A 17,337-nucleotide genomic window follows, 5' to 3' on the forward strand; every position below is an offset into this window, starting at 1 on the left:
GGTCCATACTTCCTTCTAGAAATAGCAGTGATGGGACGATCTTAAAACCATGTGACATTCAAGTATCACATCCATACTCGGAGGAAGGTGAGAATGTGCCCTGACACCTCCGATACAGCTTGTATCTCCAAACCAGGGGGAGAAGAGGACCAGGTATTTGTGCTCCATCAGCAGGCATTAGAAAAGGAACAAAACCAGAAAGTTCACAACTCTTGTGAAGGATAAAGTTTCTACAAATAGACCAAAAGAAAAAAACTTCCAAAAAAAGAACCCCATACAACCCCCCACCCCAAAACTAATGACATCCAACTTAAAAAGAAAAATCTAAAACAGGTTTACATATGCCAGACATATGTGTTCTACATCTTTGGGGCCAGAAGCAATTTATGGTAGGCCAATAACTCAGAATGTTCGTCTTATTTATTTTATTTTTCCTCTAGTTTATACTGCACGGCCAGGAGCGATGCGGGTTGGGAGAACACAGAGGTCGACTCATTGTGAAGCTAAGGAGGCTTAAGCTTCAAAGGCACCTCATTTCTTGAGGTCTCTGTCAAGGTCACTTGGGGCGATTCCTAGCAATATGTTCACATGGTCACTTGTGCAAGAATGAGATATTTTAATTGTTATCAGTTAAAACTAATATCTCCTTCTACTTGGACTTCCCATCTTTAAATATCCTTTCTTGGTCAGGTAGCAACAGAATGGCCATGGACACTTTTTTTTGGAACTCAGCTAAGGGGAAGTTGAGTTAGAATACACTCAGTTTGGGAGCAAGGGATATATTTATGAGGTTCATGACCATTTCCAGCTAGAATCAAGTTACTGTGAGCTGTAGCAGGGTAGGAATAGCTTCCAGCAACAGCCTTCACCCCTAAGTGTTGCTCACTAAGGACCAGAGATCTTATCAAGATGTGACTTCTCACCAAGATGCTTTTGTAAGCAGCTTATAGCACCTGGCTATGAAGGTATGTGGCCAGCAGAAAAGAAATAAGGTTTAAAATGGTGAGAGCCAGAAACCAGTCTGGGGAGAAATCTTCCAGTCATCAAATGGGTAAAATTATAAGTAGGGAGTTGAGTTCTCATAACTCCTAGTCAAAGATGCAAGTTTTTCCCCATCAGGAGTATATATAACATACAGCATATACAATGACAAAAGCCCTACATAATTTTTTCTTTATTGAAGGGAATAGAATATAATTGGATATTCCCAAAATTCTTGTGTGTACAGGGCACATACCGGTAGTTTCACTCTAATAAAACAGCAAGCATGTCCTGCAATAGCTTATATATAAAAGAAGGCTGGATGTGGTGGCTCACGCCTGTAATCCCAGTACTATGGGAGGCCGAGGTGGGAGGATTGCTTGAGGCCAGGAGTCCGAGACCAGCCTGAGCAAGAGCGAGACCCCGTCTCTACTAAAAATAGGAAAACTACCTGGGCACAGTGGCATGTGCCTGTAGTCCCAGCTGCTCGGGAGGCTGAGGCAGGAGGACTGCTTGAGCCCAGGAGTTTGAGGCTGCAGGGAGCTACAATGATGCCACTGCACTCTGGCCTGGGCAACAGAGCAAGACCCTCTCTCAAAACAAATAAACAAAAAACAAAACAAAACTGGAGAGAACTCTTCCCAAATTCTACAATAATTCTAAAAATCTGTGCCATGTTTCCAATGGCAAGTTGTGAATCTTAAAGAAACCTCTCTAAACTATCAGTAACGCAAGGACACCTTTTGATCAGCCATGTTAGGGGAAAGAGGGACTTATCTTTCCCGAAAATATGTAGGAGAAAAGGGATAACAGGGACAGATTAGGCAGTTAATTGTGATCCTAAAAGCCACTAACATGTTACTGGGTGCTTCGAATGTGCCAAGCAATGGGCTTCATTTGCATGATCTGAGTTAATTCCATGATCATTGTGTCTGGTCATTGCTACGATCCTCATTTGCTAGGTGCCACACGATACTTTTTGTCTTCAGTATTGGTTCCTACCGACACCAGGAATCACACATCGAGAATACAGATTGCCAGGCCCTGCCCTCAGACATGCTTATTTATTAAGTCTAAGGTGTGGCTATGACGCTATAAGTGAGTGTGTGTATATACATATTTTTTTCTTCTTCTTTTTTTTTTTTAAGTGGCCCTGCACTGATTCTCAAGCTGCCTGTTTTGGCTTTTGTAAGCACCTACCTAGTACCCGACAGTAGAATGAGGCCCTCCAGCCCGGTGGCTCTAGCTGGTCTTCTCACTACAATCCCCTGGAGAGGTTTGAGACCCCCAACCCCCAGGGCCCCAGGTCAACGACATCAGAATCTCCTGGAGTTGGGCCTGGACGTGGGAGCTTTCCAAAGCCCCTCAGGTGAATTCATCCAGAGATGGACAGCCACCAATTTAGCCAACAGAAAAACTGTCAACCACGAAAGCATTGCTTAAACAAAATCAATAAAAAAGTGACCATTCATCCCTAGATCACTAATACACAAAGGCACTCTGGATGAATTTTCCCAAGATGAAAAAGCAGTAAGAATACAGTCTACTAAGCGACAACATTTCACATTTGTATGTTCTCTAGTATTCGCAACACACCTTCACGTAGCTCCCTTAATCCCTACAATGCTATGAAGCTATTACCTCCACCCTATAAAGGAGAAAGAAAGCAAAGTCTAGGACAGATTAAAAGATCTTTTGGGTAAAGTCTTCCTTGAGCAAAGTTAGCAGCTCTCTGCACTTTTTTCAAAGCCTGTATTTGTTGAAATGCAATGATTTGTGTTCTTGACTCTTCCCCACGAGGCCATGAGCGGCTGGAGATGGGCCAGTGCATTATTTTAGAAGTGCCCTACACCAGCCTGCCTGCCAGGAGAAATGAAGGCCGGGCGCAGGTACAGGCTGCCCACGAGCTGGTGAGTCTCGTCTGGAACTCATTCAGACCACCCCTGGGCCAGCCGTGCAGCTGGTTTTTGCTTTTGGTTTTCCCACCTTCCCGCAGCCCCTTGGCCTGGCTCTGCGGGCTGCTAACCCGCCCCGTTGTTTATCGAAGCCTCCCAGGTTGGTGAGCTGGTGTAGACTTGCTATCCTGGCTTTCCCTCTGCAACTGGTTTCCGGACCCACCTGCGGGATCACCTCTGGGCTGGTGCATCAAAGGCATTTCTGCCCCCATGGGCGGGCTGGCTCGGTTGGGACGGAGCCCAGCCATGGCCAAGCCCAGGAGTGATTAGCCTTTGATTGTCCCCGACGGGGCCAGGCACACAGCGGCTGCTCTGTTAGGGGCTGCAGAACTGAATCGAGTTGTGGTTGAACAGAAATACATTTTTTCCCACGCCTGGTGGCAAATCATTCAATGTTTCCCCCCAGTATCCTCACAACATTAACGGAAGTCCCAAAAAAGCCCCCTTGAGGTGGGCCTAGCCCACCCTGCTTACTTGATTTACAAGCCCAGCTTTTATATAACTTGATGAGATGGGGGGAAAAAAAAAAAACCGAGAGGGAGATGAAAAAAAAAAAAAAAAAAGCAGAGGCAAGAAGCCAGGGTCTGGAGATGCATTTGTAATCGTTGGAAAGATGAAATTACCCCCAAATACCAAGCTGGGGGACATTTGACTCCAAACCAAAGTTTCAGAAAATCTTCCCATGCACAAGCCAACCATGGTACTGCTTGAATCTCCCCAGCTGAGAATTTTTTTTTTTTTCCCCTCAAGAATTATTTCAGATTCACAACTTGTCATGGGAAATCTTGTGTAAATTTTTTTGGATGGTTGTCAAAGTCGGGAAGATTTCTCTCAAGTTTCTTTCCTCTATGATCTATGACAGATACACTGGCTGTTTATAGTAAAGCTTTAGGTCCACGCCCTTCAAGGACAAGAATTCTGGAAAAATCTCATCTCCATGAGTTTGTGAAGGGTCGTCACCCCACCTGCCCACGGGCAGAGGGGGAAGCAGACGCAGAGACCCTGGGGGCTGTGCCCGGCTGTGACATCGGCTCCACACCCCTGGGCATGTCTTCAAGGAGTGTCGTGGGGGAAAGTACACTCCAAGGGGCTGTCCCTCCCTTGTCTGTCCAGACATTCCAGGAGGAGGGGTGGGGAACGGAACGGCGGCTGGCTGCACGGGCCGGAGTTGTTTAGCCATTGTGGTTCATTAGGGATTATGAACTGCCAAATCACGCCTAAAAATACAAAGGCCAGCTGTGCCCGCTCGGTTCCAAAGAGAGAGGGGCCAAAGCCACTCAAGTCGACTTAATGAAATAAACTGGGTTACAAAAAACAGCTGAGGAAAAACGAGTGTCACCCCTCCTTCCGGAGCCAGGCCAGGGAAGCAAGTTCTCCCTCCGATGTCAGGGCTGTCAGGGCTGCAGTCTCTGTGGCCAGCAGGGATGGGGCAAATGCCACCAATCTGGACTGCTGGCCAGAGGGGCAGATGCTCTTGTCCCCCCCTTGAGAATGCTCTGCACCCCTAGTCAACGGATGCAGAAATGCTGTTCTCCTGCAGGAAGTTTCTCTCTTTTTCTCAGATTTGGTGGTGGCCTGTGTGTGTCTGCACGCAGAGCTATGCAAGGGAGAGGAAGGTGAGGAGGGAAAGGAGACTCAGTATTGTTGCTGGGGGCTCTTCCTCCCCCCCCCCCCCCCCCGCTTTGACTCCCCTCACCAGCTTGTCACTTGTCACACCCCCAACACACACACACACACACACACACACACACACTTTGAGAAAACATCATCCCTGTAAGAGGAGCATGAACTTGTGCAAATTTGTCTTTGCAGCCAGATAATCTTTAGTTTAAATCACAAAGCTCTGTCATTTGCTTGCTGGTTGACTTTGAACCGCTGACATCCTTCTCCCAGTTTCAATAACCTCATCTCAAAACGGTGACATACACACTCCTTGCTAGGGTAGCTTTGAAAGCAGGATTAGGGCGTGCCTGGCACCCAGAACAGGACGCCCCATTCATGCTAACCTGCTCTCTGCGTAATGGGACACGCTGCGGAGTCCTGAACGCATGTGACAATAGTGCACGCCCCTTTGCCCACTTTCCCACACTGCAAAGAAATATAAGAGGAGCTTCAGGTCCCACCTGGTAGACGGCCCTGGAGACGCACCATGGTTTCAGCATCAGCTGCAGGACCCGAAGGTTGCCCGCTTGGCAGGTCCTCAGTGACCGGCAAGTCAGGTCCCAGCTACATGGCAGGTCCTCAAAGCCAAGCGGCCTGGTGGCCATGCCAGCTCCAGACCCCGCCAGCACCCCTCTGGTCCCGGGCCGCACACCCAGGGCTGTGTTCTTTTAGCGACACAGAGTTCCAATGTCACTAAGATTTAATCAGGCAAGGAAAAAAAGTGCAGTCAAAATAACTCTGCTTCCTCTGGCCCTCCCCGCCCTACCTACCATGGCCACCACCCTCGCTAATCTTCAGAGACCGTTTTCCCTCGAGGATTAGCAAAAGGCTCCTGAATCGAAATGTTTTCTCCATGTCTCTGGGGACTCACCAAGGACGCGGTAAAAATAAACCTCAGTGTTCCGATAATGGCACATCCCTGACTCCCGGGGGACTGTCTCGGGCGCCGAGGCTGGCTCCCTGGGCAGGTCGAAACGGAATCCAGGCAGGAGCGCGAACCCAGAGACATCACCGAGTCTCGTGGTGCCGGGACCCCCTCCAGGGCGAGAAAGCCCGGAGAGCAGAGAGCTGCAGCCTCCACTGCCAACATTCCCAAGACATTCCGTCTATGTTCTTAACTCTTTACAACTTGCAGAACCCAAGAGTTTCCGCATGGCCAAGCAAAGAGCCGAGTTTTGTACCAGCACTGGAGAAATTTCTATTTCTGTGGGCAGTTTGGAAAAAGCCAGGCATTTTCTTTGGAAACATCCCAAGTTTAGGTTAGGATTAAAATGCCTGTTAAAAAAAAAAAAAAAGAAACCCCAAAAAACAAAAAAAAAACCCCAAAACCAAAAACCCCTTATCTGATAGATTTAACATCAACATTCAGGATTTTGGAGGAAAAGTCAACCTATCTCGGTTTTCCCCGTGGTGAGTTATTTCCTACAGAAGCTCTTGTTACCTTATTACATGTTGGATAAGCCGCAGGTAGAAAGTGACCCAAAGAAAGATATTCAGTTAAACGTGTTACAACTATTTGAGATTTCAATTAAGTTGTTGCGATGACTGATTATTTTTAATCATCTTTCACAAGTGTCTGCATCCTAATTCAATAAGTTATGTATGTACCAAAAGATGAGCTTCCCAAGCTGGAACAACACAACTGGACACAGAAGAGAAGGGGCAGGTTTAATCTTAACGTCATTTTGGCTGCGTGGTCCTAAAAAACCGTGTAGGTATTCAGACATTTGCCTCCTGCACATTTTTTAATTTATTTGTTACCTGTTTCTTCAACTCTAACCTTTAATAGCATCAGAAAAGCAGTAAAGCGTAATCTATTAACCTATTGGAGTGTCCCGACGTCAGATATAACCTGAGTTTGAGTTTGGCCCTATCATTTCCTGTGTGACCTTGGACAAATTAACCAATGTCTCTGACTTATTTATCTGTCAGATGGAAGTCATACCTACTTCACTGGGTTGTTGTGGGGATTACATGAGGTTTTGTACTTCAAGTGGACAATGAAGAGCTTGGCACTTGGGTGATGTTTTTTCTGCCCCTAACTTACCATGATCTGGTACCTACCACTGATAAAATGAAACTCTTGAGATCAAAATTTGTGTTTGTCTAAATCATCTTTTTCAAAAATCCCTTTTCTCCTTTTGCCATGGATTTATGTATTAATTAGTGTCATTAATACATGGAGGCCATTTTCATTTAAAGTATTTTTGAGGGAGTTTTATCATTTTTTCCATGAATAATGGCTCTAGGGTAAAATAACTATGCATAATTTTATTTCTGTATACTATTCCTTTATTTCTACACCCCTGTAATAAAAGGCAGGGGAGGGGATACTAGAGAATCTTACCTTTCTACAAATACCCCATCGACAGAAACAGTTTTATCTAAAAGGAAAGAAGGAAGGAAGGAAGAAGGGAGGGAAGGAAACAGGGAAGGGGGGAGGGAGGGAGAAAAAGAAACAGACTAAATTAAAAAGCAAACAGTATGCAGAAAATGATGGCTCCATTAGCAGTAGCTAACTGCCTCAGTGTTTTCAAGAAAAAACAAATGCAAGATCTGTCATAGTTAGCTTCTGCCTGTGTGCCCTGAACTAACACTCTCCGTCCTCTGGGGACTTGGGCTGTGAACCAGGCAGGCTCTTATTCAAGGCGTGCAGTTATGGAATAGATGGGGACAGTTCTAAAGACATTGTTTTATTCTGTGATTAAATACTGTGACTTGAAAAATAAAAAAAGTTATATATATATATATTTAGCTTATGGTCTGAGAATCATTTAAGTATAAAGGTGCTGTAATAAGCTTTTAAAAAATATTACTGAACATAAGCATAGGAATCCCTTAGAATAGCAAGACCTACGCAAACGGCCCTGAAATCTTCACCACTTGGGGGACGAGTGTCATCCTCCGTTGGGGCTTGTTCTGAGTCTGCGCCTGGTGACGTGGAAGCTCGGGTGACGGGGACTGGAGAGCCCAGTGCTAGTGGATGATGCTGTCTGACTTTTTTGGCCCCATCACTTCGTTGCCTCCTGATTCTGCTAATTCAGAGCTGCCCAGGGCAGCCGCCCAGATGGCCTCTGAGAGCTGTGTGCGCAAATGGCACGGCTGCCATTGGCCACGACGGCCTTGCTTTTAAAAGGGATTTAGAGACCTCAGAGCCATTTGGTACAGATGTGTGTCTTGTGTGAGGGCAGGTCTGTGTGTCTGAGTACACATCTGTGTGTCTAAGTGTGTGTCTGTGAGTCTCTATGTGTCATTGTGTGTCTATGAGCATCTGTATGTAGGTCTGTGTGTCTATGTGTCTATGTCTCTACTGTGTGTCTCAGGGTCTGTGTGAGTGTCTATATGTGAGTCTATGTGTGTCTGTGTGTGTTTGTCTATTGTGTGTCTATGTCTAGGTATGCATGTATGTCTGTCTCTGTGAGTCTGTGTGTGTGTGTCTATGTATGTCTGTTGTGTGTCTACATCTGTGTGTGTCTCTACTGTGTGTCTCTATGTCTGTGTGAATGTCTAGTGTGTGTGTCTGTGTGTCTCTACTGTGTGTCCCCATGTCTGTGTGAGTGTCTGTGAGTCTCTATGTGTCATTGTGTGTCTATGAGCAACTGTATGTGTGTCTGTGTCTCTGTGTCTGTGTGTATGTCTATTGCATGTCTGTGTCTACATGTGTCTCTGTGTAACTGTGTGTGTGTGTCTCTACTGTGTACCTCTGTGTCTGAGTGTCTATATGTCTGTGCCTGTGTGTTTATGTGTGTCTGTGTGTCTCTACTGTGTGTCCCCATGTCTGTGTGTCTGTGTGTGTGAGTCTATGTGTGTCTGTGTGTGTACCCCTTCAGTTGGCAGAGCAGGGAGCCCCGGCGCAGAGCGGCAGAGGGGTCTCCCCAGCACACAATCGTGGAGCAAGACCCCAGGGCTCACCAGGCGAACAAATGACCCGGATTTGTCTTACCGACTCCCAACTCCTTTTAATCACTTTCTTTACTCTTTCTCTGAAAGTAACAGAAAATAGGAGTTTTCTGGTAGTTTACGACTGAGATAGCTCATCACAGAACTGAAAGAGCAATGGATAGGGACAGGGCGACCTCTCGGCATCTAACAGGAGAGGAACAGCATCCTGGACAGCAGGAAGACATAACCGGGAACCATCTCCGTCTCACTCCCCCTCCCACGACGCTTCTCCGCTTGCTATTTGAGGCGGGAAGAGCCAAGTGAGGAGCCAGTTGGCCGGATGGGGTTAGCTGCTGCGGTCTGCCGAGTGCATGCCCTGGGGGACATGGAACCTTGAAGGGGCCGAGGCCGGGAACCCCACTCTAAGGCTGGCCTCGGGGGAGGCAGGCGGTGCAGAAGCCGGGAGTCCCCGCCCACCCGAGGACAGAGCAAACGAGGCGGTGGGATCTTGCACGGCACACGGGACAACGCGGACCTGGCCTGCGCCCCCTCCCCGGCCCCCCCTCCTGCAGCCCCCACCGCCCCCGGCCGGCATCATCTCCCCTATCTCGGTGCTTCCGTGGTTCCCTGTTCCCAGACCCTCCTTCACCGCTTTTGTAACGACACAGGAATCCTTTTTTTTTTTTTTTTTTTTAAAAGCAATAAATGCCTTTGCCCGACTCTGGGAATTTCTTAAGACATCACATCATTACTGCCTGGAAAAGAACTTGGAAAACCAAACTTGAAAGTAACGCGTAGCTCAGTTATGAACAAAATTTGCAAATATACAGGAAACAGCCCACAGACGGAAGCATATTTATAGCAACCAAAGAAATATATTCAGAAGCGCCATCTCACGTGACCCACCTTCATCATTCAGTGATTGTCTGTTGCCGTCTATTTTAGAGCAAGTCAGCTGTACGACTGGCTGAAGCACTTACTCTGCTGACCAAAGTCATCTATCTACCGGGGAGCACAAATGGCATTTTAAAAAAGAGTCTTTTGGATGTTTTTGCTTATCTTTTACTGATAGCATCTGCAGGTAAAGAGTGGTTTCTCCAGCATCAAAGCCTAGTGCATTTGTGACCCAATATAAAGAAACTTCCAGGAATAAAGGCTTTAGCATAAGATCTAGTCTCTTGGAAGAAATCAAGATCGCTAAATGACTTATTCCAAAGAGAGGCTGAGACATGGATAGAAAAATAAATAAATCCACACGAGCATGGGGGGAAAGGCAGGGGTGTGCTCAGAAACGCCCGCCGACCGTATTTTCAGGTTTTGTAGAAAGCAGATTTCTTCTGGGTTCTGTGTACAGTTCACGGACACCCTCTACGTCTGTGTCCCATACGGACTTTCTCAGCTCTTAGCTGCTAATCCGAGTTTTAATTCCACATTCCTCGCCTGCCGTCCAACACGGGGCTCAAACAGAGGTTTAAATTTATTGCACGTTTTTTTTCTTTCCGTCCACCGGATGCTTTTGTTAAGAAATCTCCACCCGTAATGAAAATGCCTGGCAGGGGCTGAGCTGGAAGCTTTGTTCTTTAAACGAAGGAGGCCCAGAACTGTTTGCTAGTGCTCTTGAAAATAGGATAAAATCCAGATACCTTATCGAGATATAATTGAAGTACCATCCACTTCACCCATTTAAAGTGTGCAAATCAACTGTTTTTAGTGTATGCATAAGATTGTGTGACCACCACCACAATCTAATTTTAAAACATTTTCATTCCCCCCCCCAGCTGTCACTGTCCCTCCCCTATGTCCCCTCATCTCCTCCTCCAGCCACTGGCAACCAGTAATATCTTTTCTGTCTCTACAGATTTGCCTATTTTGGGGCATTTTACATTCATGTGGTCTGTGTGACTACTGGCTTCCTCCACCTCGCGTAATATCTTCAAGGTTCATCCATGTTTTGTAGCATGTGTCGGTACATTTTCTTCTTTTCCTTGCTCAGTAATATTTCATTGTATGGACAGACCACGTTTTGTTTATTCATTCACCAGCTGATGGACATTTGGGTTGTTCCTACTTCTTGGCTATTGTGAATAAATCTGTGAACATTTGTGTATACGTTTTTGTGTGGACGTATTAATACGTTTTTCATGTCTCTTGGGTATATACCCAGTAGCAGAATTGCTGGCTCCGATGGTAACTCTAGGTTGAATCTTTTGAGGAACTGCCAGACTCTTTTCCAGAGCAGCTGCACCAGGGTCCATGCCCACGGGCAGTGTATGAGGGTTCTGATTTCCCCACGTACTGGCAAATGTTGTTTTTGATCACACCATCCTAGCGGGAGTGAAGTGGTAGCGTTCCTGTTTTCCTAACTGGATTCTATGACATGGCCTTTGGGTAGGGTAGGAGAAAGGGCTGCTTTTAGAGGGATGCACTGCTCTCTCTCTGATTTAGCCTCCAGCACACTGCAACAGATGGACAATGGGGAAACTGAGGCAAGAATGTGGAAGAGCCCAGCATTTCCTCTTCCTCCCTCAATAGCCCTTCCCTGCCACCCCCTTCTGTTCCCGGCACTCTCATACCCACCATCTAGGGCAAAAAATTCCAAACGCTTTTGGAAGTGACCATTCATTTGTCACTTTCTAATCCCAGTTCCAGCTTTCTGGGAAGAGGATATTTAGAAATAGCCCTGGTATGGTTAAGTGAGTGGGCGATGTTGCAAAACCCAAACCCAAAGATTTTTTTTTTTTTTTTTTTGAAATCCTGAGGCATTTCAGGACTGTTCACTAACACATTTAATCCCATATTTGGGTCTGGAAAACGTCCCAGCTCCGACAGAGAGTCATCCTTGCATCATCATTTCTCAACCTGAGAACCCAAAAGACCCATTTATATAAATGCCAGGGAGCTCACTATGTTCATTTCGGGGATAGGAGAATCATTTTTTTAAAAAAAAATGCTTGACTGGGGATATAAAAATATTTTGGGTCCCTGGGAAAGGACAAGCGAGGTGGGGGCTGCCCTCTGGCTTAAGCTCTCCCCAGAAACAGGCCTAAGTTTAGAAATACTCCTCCCCCGCCCCCCGCCAGCTCTACAAACCATTACACAAGCCATCCTATGGCCATAAAAATGATGTCATCTATCAATTACCCGTTAGGAAAGTGAGCTCCCATATGCATGCCAGGCTCTCATAGAAATAAAACCAGAGCAGCCTGAATTCAATCAGTCCAGGCCCTGAGTCGGAAATTAAATGTCCTCAGCCTCCCTTTCCTTAATCTCTTGTTATTTGGTTTCCATGGAACTCAGGGGCCAAGGATGATTTTGGAATATATATTTTGCAAGCATGTGTTCATGTGATCATAGCCCTAGGTGAAAAAAAAAAATGCCCACTTTGTTTTGTGCAGGGGTCACACACATTCGGAAGGGCTGCGGCGTGGGGACTGTCAGGAGTGACATTATAAAGTGGGTGTCCTGGTCACAAAACAGGAGGGCTTGCTGGCTGGCAAAACACGTCTCCAGGGAGAAGGGCAGGTTTACCTACAGCCACTTCCTTTGCACAGAGGAAGATTCGGCTGAGTTAATGCTCACAGGAGAGTCGTTTGGAAATTATTAACTCTTTCCCTCCAAATAGGAGCTGGGAAGAGGTTAGGAAATTTGTGTCTAGAAGCTGGGAAGAGGTCTGAGGACAGCTCAGGGTGGAGAAAGTGAATGTCTCTTTGAGACGAGAAGGAGGGCAACTGGAATCTATAAGAGGTAAATAGAGATAATAGCCCTTAGTTTTTACCCAAAGCTTAAATGCCTTTGAACTCTCCACCCACCTGGGAGTATGATGTTGTTTATAATAAGTGTCAGAAAGATTTCATTTTTTAACGTGCTATTCATTGCTAGTAGAGTCTCTTTCCTCTAAAACTCCTCTAATTTGGCAATCTTACTTTTTTTTTATTAGCATCTTGAATGTAGGAGGAATGTCATGACTACTGAATGAATGAAAATGTTTATTTTCTGTAAAAAGACAGGCTGTGGTTTCTCTCGCTGCTCTTCGGTGACCACGCCTCCATGAAATTGACTCTGGCGAGACTTGAACTCCCTAGTAGGCAGTGCCATTGTTGTTCTTGGGTTGGGACTTCTCAAAGAGCAGACCTAGGAGGTTTAGCATCCCATCATCCCCTGTCTTTTATTCAGGAACGAAACATCGCATGCTACGGTGAGCACGATGCTCGGCGCATGGGAAAGGAGGGGCAGCACAATGCTTTTTGCAAGGGGAAAAGGAAAGCAGAGATGTAAGGGAAGTCTGGCCATTCCAAGAACCCAGCTGGGAGACTATCTGCTGACCACAGAGCTGTCCCTCTGCAGGGTTTGGCAGCAAAACGTCACTGAATCCACAGGTTGGGGCTCCAGCAAGCCCTTAGCTGTGCCTGGTGTCAGGAGGACTGCATCCCAGCAAAGGTCTATTTTATTCTACTCCACCTTCTCTCAACCTGTTAGAGAAATCTCAGGCACCGTGTAGTGGAATTATAGGTGACAGGTGAAAATTTAAAATCTAGATGGTTTATTATGTTAAGGACAAAAGTCTTCCCTCGAAACAACACCCAAACCCGCAATGACAGAGAAACCCAAAACAAATGAAACAAAATAAAAAGCAACCATGAATTATCTACGCTGAGTCGGTTACTGGGGATTAGATGAGTCAATGAATCGGACTTTTGTATTATGAATTCAAAGTGAGCCAGAAGTGAATGCTTTGATCTATACAAAATCAGACCTATTTTAGGATAAGCTTACTAATTTAGTTAGTTGCCTTGACTACTGCTGAAGAATTTAAGCTGCACTTTCTCATTAAGGTCTCTTATAGATACAAATATTTATCTGGAGTACTGTTCTTTGGAGCTGTTTAAATTAGCCTGACTGTAGGTGGTGTGGTCTCTTCTGAATCGGGGATGACAGAGGATGGTTGATATGGGTTAGGATTTGTCAACAGAGCTTAGAAAACCAAGAACTGTCTTGGGTTGGAGGTCTAGACGAAGAGACTAAAAGGTATGTGAAAAGGCAAACTAGGGTGGGCATAAGACTTAGGGGACGGTGATTCTAGAAGGGTAGAGGCTGTTTCATCTCCCTGTAGCAAGGGATTTTCTCTCTTTCCTGTTGGGGCAGGGATCCAGCTCCCAGTGGGACCCCAGTGACCTGCAGGTGGAAGAAGGTGATGCGTGTTGAGAGGAAGTGAGGCCAGCGTACCTGCCAGGTTCTACACGTCTTGGCTGCGGAAAGAATGTCCCGTCTTTGAACCTCTTCTATGTCCTGCCAATTTCTGACACATGCCAACTGGCCCATACAAGTAAAATATTTACTTAACCCAAGTCTCAATGTCTCCCTGAATTTGCAAGAGGTCCTTTTCCTCATTTGGCATAAAGCGAAGTTCATCGTGCCCTGAGCCGAGGCAACCCTGAAACTGCAGAGCCAGGGAGACCAGGGAAATGACTGGAAGAAAGAAATGTAGTGCCTTTTAATGACCTGAGAGAGAAAAAAATGCAACCACATCCTCCCAGGCCACGAAGCATCTGGAAATCTATCAGGAAAATTAGCTGAGACTTTATTGTTTGATTCGTCAGGAAAAATAGAATGACTTTTTTTTTTTTTTTTTTTTTTTTTTTTTTTGAGACAGAGTCTCACTCTGTTGCCCAGGCTAAGAGTGAGTGCCGTGGCGTCAGCCTAGCTCACAGCAACCTCAAACTCCTGAGCTCAAGCGATCCTCCTGTCTCAGCCTCCCAAGTAGCTGGGACTACAGGCATGCGCCACCATGCCCGGCTAATTTTTTCTATATATATTTTTAGCTGTCCATATAATTTCTTTCTATTTTTAGTAGAGATGGGGTCTCGCTCTTGCTCAGGCTGGTCTCGAACTCCTGAGCTCAAACGATCCGCCCACCTCGGCCTCCCAGAGTGCTAGGATTACAGGCGTGAGCCACCACGCCCGGCCTAGAATGACTTTAAAGAAAAAAAAGTCTCCAGGTTGTATAGTGTAAGGTAAACTTCCACTAGAGAAGAAGGAAATTGGATCAGGGTCTTGGTTATTTCCCTCCTGATGCAAAAACAAAGGTGATGATTTAGGATGCAGGGACCAGGACACGGGTAGGAGCTGAGTGTTTCTGTTAGTGTCTCTTAATAAACCGGGGACAGTGGCAGGGATTGGAGTGCACCAGCTCCTTCACCAAAACACAGGACACATGGCAGGGCTTGTAAAAATTGAGTGGGTGTCCAGACCCTAGACCCAGCCGTGGAGTTGTCCCCTGGGGCCCCGGGTGACACACCCTTCCTCGCTTCCTGTGCGCTGTATGGAAACATCTACCTGTGATGTCACATCCCCCAACCCTCTTGGTCCCAGATACTGATGTTGTTTTTTTTTTTTTTACTGGAGTAAAACATATGTAACATAAAATTTTCCATCCTCACCACGTCTAAATGTACAGTTCAGGGGCTTTAAGTGCCTTCCCATTGGTGGGCAACCGTCAACCCCAGCCACCTCCAGAACTTTTTCACCTTGCAAAACTGGAACTCTGTCCCCCCCACTTAAATGATAACTCCCCCCTCTCCCCAGCCCCCGGTAACTCAATTTTACTTTCTGTCTCTGCGAGTTGGACCACTGTATGCATCTCATACGTGTGGAATCAGACGGTATTTTGTGTGTGTGTGTGACTGGCTTATTTCACTTAGCATGTACCCGAATCTGCTGCCTTTTTAAGGCTGAAGAACATTCCATTGCATGTACAGACCACGTGTGTTCATCCATTTGGTGGATGCTTGGGCTGTTTCCACCTTTGGGCTACCCTGAATAACATTGCTGGGAATAACGATGTGCACATATGTCGTCAAGTTCCTGCTTCCGATTCTTTTGGGTGTATACCCGGAAGTAGAATTGTTGGATCACACGGTGAGCCTGTGTTTGATTTTTTTAAGGAGCCGCCGGGCCGTTAGATACGGATCTTTCTCACCCCCTGCTTCCGCCGTGTGCAGCTCTTGCTCCACTCCCGAGGCAGGCGGGGACTGTGCCCACAGACACAGAGCCACCAACATCTAAGCCTGCTTGGCCTCACAAGCCCTGCTCGGGTGGGCCTCGGGCGAATCCTGAGTTCCTGTGATGCCCAAGGTTGGCCCAGCTCACCCTGCCCTTCTACACGTCTGGTCTGCATTCTCATTCCCGGGCTGCAGCTGGAGCCCTGCTCTGATGTCCAGGTCACACGTTTGGCACCATGGCCCTGCCTCGTCCTCAGGTTTCCCTTGTCCTGCACACTCAGAGCTGGCCACTCTGCTCATCAGGACCCACTGAGCATGTCCCACTGGCCAAGAGTGGTGTTGGGGTCATTTAAGTTCCCCTGAACCCAGGTGGGCAGTCGGATCAGGCACAAGGACCTGGAAAGCCAGGTATATGCTGGGGTCGGGATACCAGAGAGACAACAGGATCCTTCTCAGGTGAAGAAGGAGCCTGAGCCGGGAGCAGCTTTAGCAAGAACAAGGCTGGCTGTCGTCTCTGCAGCCGCCGTGCCAACAGGTCCGGGCTGAGGGCATGAGCCCACTGGTTTGGCTGGGGTCTGGGAAGAAGCAACTGCAGCCTGGGTACATGAGGGTCCCTGTCACGCCCCGAGCCACCGGACACCAGGTTTTAAGAGCAAATAGACTCTGCCTGCTTGTGCAGATCCCCTTCCTGAACTCGGTCAGCCTTGACCAGTGCTGATTTTGGAACCGAGCAGATAAGCAACTTTTTACACCTGTACCTAGGCCGGTTTAGGGAGGAGAGGTCTGGCAGGACACTGCCAACTGGCTCCAAACGAACCCCTCCCCATCCCCACTGGCCCCACCGATCACACTGAAGCCACCAGTGGCTTTGGTCATTGTCATGGTCAAGAACGGCAAGTTCATAGGGCCTGCTTGGATTCTGCACAGAGGGCTGCCCACTCCCTTCTGCAGGCATCCACATGACAGCTGAGTTAGCAACCTCTCCCACCTGGGTCTTCCTGCCCCACGGCCCCAGGAGTGTCAGCCCTGACTGCCCATTAGGGTCACCTGGGAAGCTTTAGGAAGAGCTATTACCTGAGCCCCACCCCTAGGGATTAGTCTGGGAGAGGGGCTGGGTATTATTATTTCTGAGACGCATCCCAGGGTTTCTAATGCATGACCAAGGAAGAGAGCCATCGCCACAGAGCTCTAGAGGGTGAGGTCTTTGCCTCCTGCAGAAGAGCCCCTTTAACTCAGGATGTGACGTGAAAGTGTAGGCCAGTGGACCTCCCAGCTTAGACTGCATCAGACCCACCTGGGGGGCGTGGTAAACCGCATCTCTGGGCCGCACCCCTGTTTGTGACTCAGTACATCTAGGACAGGGGCTGGGAATTTGCATTTCTAGCAAGTTCCCAGGTGAGGATGACTCTCTGGGCCCGAGAGCACACCTTGAGAGCCGTGGATCTAGGCCCACGATCCTCCTGAAGTCTCGGATTGAGAGAAATAGAAGTGAGCTATTTCACTCACTGTATGTACTGTGTATAGCTTCATTTCTTGACATAGCTTCAAAAGATGTACCATTGTACCTCTGAAGTATTATGGGATGGATTCTCTAGCACGGTAGTCAGCCCCTGAAGGGGGTTAATACGTGATCCTTTCCCCATGAAAGAACCTTTCATGCAAATTTTCCCTGCCCCTCCCATGAAAAAAAAAATTAAATAGTTAAAAGGAATACTTTTTAAAGGAAGAAATAGACTTTTTCTTCCTACCACGAGGACCCACTTGCAGACCTGAAAAGACTGAATATTAGTAACATGCATTTATTTCTAAATTAAAATGGATTCTTAATGCTGTGATATTTCAGTTCTCGAGTTGCCCAA

General features: G+C 47.0%; 1 protein-coding gene across 2 annotated transcripts in view; it reads right to left on the bottom strand.

Moving 5' to 3' along the window:
• Positions 1 to 17,337, bottom strand: part of FRMD4A (FERM domain containing 4A) — a 263,393-nt gene that overhangs the window by 228,592 nt on the left and 17,464 nt on the right. The window contains exon 1 of one of the 2 annotated variants that reach the window (XM_069458720.1): positions 5,060 to 5,203. The exons of the other annotated variant lie outside the window; for it this stretch is intronic. Within the exon in view, the coding sequence (XP_069314821.1) occupies positions 5,060 to 5,203 (144 nt within the window). Of the gene's footprint in view, positions 1 to 5,059; positions 5,204 to 17,337 lie in introns of those variants that run through there. 2 annotated transcript variants of the gene reach the window in all.

This window comes from Eulemur rufifrons, chromosome 25 (assembly GCF_041146395.1).
Source record: "Eulemur rufifrons isolate Redbay chromosome 25, OSU_ERuf_1, whole genome shotgun sequence".
NCBI lineage: Eukaryota > Metazoa > Chordata > Mammalia > Primates > Lemuridae > Eulemur > Eulemur rufifrons.